Source organism: Limulus polyphemus, unplaced genomic scaffold (assembly GCF_000517525.1).
Source record: "Limulus polyphemus unplaced genomic scaffold, Limulus_polyphemus-2.1.2 Scaffold10645, whole genome shotgun sequence".
In the NCBI taxonomy this organism is placed as follows: domain Eukaryota; kingdom Metazoa; phylum Arthropoda; class Merostomata; order Xiphosura; family Limulidae; genus Limulus; species Limulus polyphemus.
In genome coordinates this window covers 4,470-10,088 of record NW_013676255.1, presented here as the reverse complement: position 1 = coordinate 10,088, position 5,619 = coordinate 4,470, and the positions used below count along the sequence as shown (strand labels likewise).

Sequence of the window (5,619 nt, the reverse complement as noted above, 5' to 3'; positions counted from 1 at the left end):
AGGAACTTCGGTTGTCAGTGGATCTGTTAACAGGACGCCCACCTTATGAAGAGTTGCCTGAAAATGTGTCAGAGTTTGTGAATGTGTTATCGGAAAGGATGGATGATGTTCACCATCAAGTACGTTCATACTTAAAAACGTCTGCTGATTTGATGAAGTTAACTTATGATAAGAGATCTACTGAAGTCAGCTTTGAACCAGGAGACAAAGTGTGGTTGTATGATCCCAGGAAGATCAAAGGGAAGTCTCTTAAGTTGTCATCTCCATAGTGGATCGTCTCACAGATGTGACTTTCTGGGTAAAATGTGGTGGGCGAGGTAAGCCAAAGGTTGTTCATGCCAACAGGCTTTGGCGTTACCACGCTCCAAGACATTTCAGCTGGGATGAAGTGAACAATGTAACAAAAGACAACACTGATGACGTGTCACCTGGAAAGGCCACTGTCGAAAAATAAACTCTACTCGGTTTTGAGAAGGGAAACAGTGAAACCCTTCATGAAGTTACTGCCACTGATGTGACTGTTACCGATGATATGACACTTCACGATGGAGCAGATGAACCTCACGTGAGGCAGAAGCCAACGAGATAGAGACCAGTACGGAATAAGATACGTCCCGTAAAAGTAGGAGACTTTGTTGAATTTTAATTTTGTGTTTGTAAATTCTGTACATTTAATTAACTTATTGTTAGTTTTCTATTGGTTTAATGTAAGTGGCTATTGTTCGGGACGAACAATACAAAGGAAGGGGCAATGTTACGACAGCGGAAGTCACGTGACTCTAGTAACACATCAAAATATTCTCGAAGGTTCGTGAATGCTCGAGTGTTTGCTAGGTGTGCGATATTTTTGTATATAAGTGCGCCAGACAATGAATCGATATAGAATTGCAAACAGACAGAGACGGACAATTGTGTCAAGCGCGGTAGTAAGTAAAGTACGCGAATCGTTCGTTGAGAATTATAGCGTGTGTTTAATTGTGGAAATTAAGTGTATTGCAAAGTTGTATTAAGAAAGAATAAACTAGTTTTACTTAAGAAAGGACTTGTATCGCTGAAGTTTTTCGGAAGGAATTTTTACGGGAAATTAACGAACGACCAGAGACGTAACAATACCTATGAACTTGAATCCAAAATGGACAAGTTAAGAGAAATGTAGAAAAACGTATCAGCAGTTTATGATATTTTTATTACAAATTTTAAGCTTATAAGTTACTAAAGTTTCGCTTGCTTTAAGCGTTTACACCATAATCAACAAATACCTTACTGAAAAACACTTGGCCAAGCCGTTTCCTTAATTAACTTTCACGAAAAGTCTAGTCATTAAGCCATGCACTCATCATTTGACATTATAACTCCCTTTAGTCAAATACAACACAACCATTTTAATTAAAAATATAGCCTGTAACATTGTTTTAATTAAGAAACTTTACGTATTTGTATTAGACTATTTCTCTACAGCTAACCGCCACGTCTGTTAGTACTTAAAATTTCACTTATGATATATTAATGGAACGCCCTCTTTTAATAATGGTTTAAACTACAAACCCCAGATTTGTGAGTTGGTTGATCATTTCGGAGCAAGTAAACGCTAATTTGCAGCGTTTATTTTGGGTATTCATGGAGAAGTGAAAGTTTAAAATGTTATGTGCAAGGCAGATTTATTGTCTTGATAATGGATTTGTGCAAGTAATATGCATTAGTGCTGAAGAACAAAAAATGTGCATTTATTTTTGAGTTAAATAGTAACGAGTACATTGCTGTGAAAGTGGCTGCATTTCCTGGGGGCTAGCCGATGGAGTGATCAATGAGCTAGCTCCTCAACATGAATCGTTGCGTCATGCCTGCGCTGTTTTCTCCGTCGAGCTTAGTGATTCTTGTCTTCCTAGTATTAGGACTCAGCACCTACGGAGCAAGTGCTGAAAAGAACAAATACTGTAAGTACTTAAATAACTATAAGTTTTATTTATCATCTGCCTTCATTTAGTCCTTTTTTATGTGTGCAACTGAAAAACACGCGCTTTTTTCCGTATCGTCCAAGAGTAAGATGAGGATATGACATTTGAGTGTGCCTGGATTATGTCCCTGGGAGAGAGAATAATCCATCCTGGTAGAACCATAATGCACATGCGTGGTGTCTCTTATTTAAATGTATTAATTAAATTTGGACTGTTAAGTTGAAAGCAAGATTTATATCTCATACTTGTTATATTAAACAAAGGTAACCAAAGAGGGGTGTAAGGGATATTGCTTAAATATACAAAGGCCGCTTTTAAAAAAAAATAAAAATATACAACTATATTTAATTCACCAAATACATAAAGATATATGCAATACTTATTACTTGCTAAAAACATATTGGGAGAAGTTCCAAACTTTTAACCAGTAACGCAAGATAAATATTTAAATCCAGCTACTAAAATCAAGAAACGTTTAGTTTTCTTGTATTAGAAGTATTACCCATATATATTGAAAACTTGTGTCAACTGTGCTAACAAACTGTTGTTATTAAATTTGTGTAATCCATTGTATCACTTATGATTTGTTTGAAGTTAAGCAAAAAGCTACACAATGAACTATCTGTGCTCTGCCCACCACAGGTATTGAAACTCGGTTTCTAGCGTTGTATGTCCATAGACATGCCGCTCTGCCACTGGGGGGGAATCACTTATGAACCAGTCGATTATAAGAATTAGGTAACAATATTTTCTATCAATTATTTTTTTTTTTTTAGATGTAGAACTATGTTTTTAATAATAATTTGATGTTGAATATATATTAAACGTTCTTAGGAAGCGGCGCTACAAACTCCACTTTTCAATCTGTCCCAGTAAAAATACGACAAAATTAGGAAAATTACTCTCGGGGAAAGGAGGAGAATGCATAATATTTAATCGAGGACCCAAAACTTTTGCTCAATCAAATAAACCTTGATCCCACTTTTAATTTGCCTCTTACACCTCTCAAGTATATTCAAAATACTTTATTAAGAGATATAACTGTTAAGTGTGGTATGTTCTTCACACAATTTAAAGCTTTGACTTATTTCTAAAGTTTTTATATATTGCTGTTACTGTTAGTGTTGATGTAAGCTGTATTTTAATATTTTAAGTTGTTTGTTGGTTAAATGGAGCTGGGTCGTAAATGACGAAGTTAAGATAGGCCTAGAAAGGTCTATTTAATCAGTATTAAGTGTTCTAGTGCATTTGAAGATAGATTATAGACACGGAATAGTTGTTGCAAGAATACAGTGAGTTGAAAGACAGGCAAGGAGGTAATAGGTAGAATTATCTCGAGACAGGGAGTTGGATCAGTTTTTGAAGCATTTGAATCAATGTTTTCTGTCGCAATTATTAAAATACTTCGTACAAGTATGTTGATTTTACGTTAATCCTAGAATTTTTAGAGGTTTGAACGTCATTCGTAAAGTAGGCGTACACGGTACAGCAACGTACGACAGTGTACAATTGTTCACGCATGTAGAGACGTCAAAGAAGAAAATAAGCTACTTTGTGATTGTAAGGTAGACTGGACTTTGAATTATTTTCACCAATTAACTTTAAATAACCCATCCATGAAAGAACAACGTTACAACACTGGTGTCAGGTGAAGGATATTGCTTTGATGAAAATAAAATATATTTTTTTATTCTTAAAAAACAAACAAACAAAAGTTTAACTATTGATGATGAAGATCACCAGGTAGAAGAGTGAGAACAGAGCATTACATAAGATGATGAAATTGCTAAGACAAGATCAGGAGGAACCAGACAAAAAATTTTAAGATGACCAAGAAGAAAATGAAATTGAAATAAGGTGACAGAATATTAAAAGCAGAACAGAAGAAATAGAAGAGAAAAGTGGATGGATGAGATAGAAAATTAAAAAAAAGATCTAAAATATCAGATAAGGAAGAGTGAGACAGAAAGTTAAAAGAAAACCAAGAAGAAATTTAGAGAAGTACAAGAGATAAAAGAGGAATTTATGAGAGGAGTTACAAGAAAAAGACTTAATATCTAAGGAAAAATTAAAATATAAAACAAGTGGGATTGATGACATGCTCATTGAAACTGCTAGTGCTAGAGATGTACAGAGAGAATACAACTAATTTAACGAAATACAGAGTGTAAAAAAAAAAACTGCAAAGAGGCTGTAATGACAAAATTGAAGAAGTACAGCAATGCTGTAGGATAAAAATGATGAAGTAAAGAAAGACATCAATGAGGTAGATAAAAAAAAAGGGGGAATAATAAATAATATAACATTAAAGGACAACAAATGACCTATTTGTTAAATTAAACTCTTAAAAAGAAACAAAAAACTCAAGGCCAGCCTTTATCATTCATATATTTATCAAGCTTTCTCTTAACATAACTGCAACCACTATATCTGAAGGTAACTTATTCCAGAGATCAACTACCCTGTTAGAAAAATAAAGCTATATTTGATGAAGATGACTTCTGTCCTACCAAAATTTATGTTTGTGTCTTACCATTCTCACGATTAAATGTAACAAAAAATGATAAATCAATTTGCTTAAAAATCTTAAACACCTCAAACAGATCCCCTCTAATTCTTCTTTCAGAGGTATTAAACTATCCTCATATAACAACCTTTCCATCTTATTAATCCTCCCCAAATCGTTTCCAACAATTCAATGCCCTTCTTAAGGTAAGGAGCCCAAGATTAAACACAGTACTCCAAATGTTGCTTAACCAATGACCTTTACAATGACATTATAACATCTCCAGACTTGTGTTCAATATTTCTGTAGATACAACCTAAAATCCTATTTGCCTTACCACTAGCAACAGCACATTGCTTGTATGATTTAAGAGACTGATCAACCAGAATACCAATATCTTTTTCTTCCATAAGACTGTTAAGGTTATTCCCATCAAAATTATACTCATAATTAAAATTGTGATATCCCACATGCATTACTTTGCATTTATTATAATTAAAGGCTATCTGCCATTTATTTGCTGAACACTGAATCCTTTTGTTAATCAGCAGCATCCTCCTCAAAGCCAGCAATACCCAAAACTTTAATGTCATCAGCAAATTTAAATAATCTTTCAACCAGGAACTGCAAGTGAAGTCCTGTATGGAATTATAGTTCTCAGAGGATACCAGAAAGAGGTAACAATATAATTATGGAAAAGATGGACATTACAGTCAAGGTTGTTAGGAATCAGCAACCAGAGAGACAGAGCTCAACCAGATCAAATGAACAACACAAAGCTAATAAAACATCTAGAAAACAGAAATTAATTGGATTTATAAGATAATATTCATCTGGAAATATTCTATCATGTATGTGAAAAGAAGTTCAACATTTGAGGAAAATTATTCATGAGTCCACAAGCTTATTGATGGAAAAGCTTGCCTGATTCACACTGGTTCCACAACTACAATTGTATAACCTAATTTGTTAATGAAAGATGGTAAATTGCCTTCAGAGATGGAGACTGATTGATGCAAACAGTAGGTGGACATAAAGCTCAAGCAAATGGGAAGTTGGAAACTACTGTTGCATCAGTGAGGTCACATGACTAGTATCACGCCACTCCTTCTCTTGAACCTTTGGGAATTATCGGGAGATTACTAGATTGGGGGTAGT

The 5,619-nt window shown here is 34.4% G+C and overlaps 1 protein-coding gene across 1 annotated transcript in view; it reads left to right on the top strand.

Annotated features, from left to right (window-relative positions):
* Positions 1-1,552: 1,552 nt before the first annotated feature.
* LOC106476463 overlaps positions 1,553-5,619 on the top strand; it is a gene marked incomplete at its 3' end in the record, with an annotated part of 7,826 nt that continues 3,759 nt past the window's right edge. The window contains exon 1 of the mRNA XM_013937120.2: positions 1,553-1,934. Coding sequence (XP_013792574.2) covers positions 1,823-1,934 — 112 coding nt within the window. The remainder of the gene's footprint in view (positions 1,935-5,619) is intronic.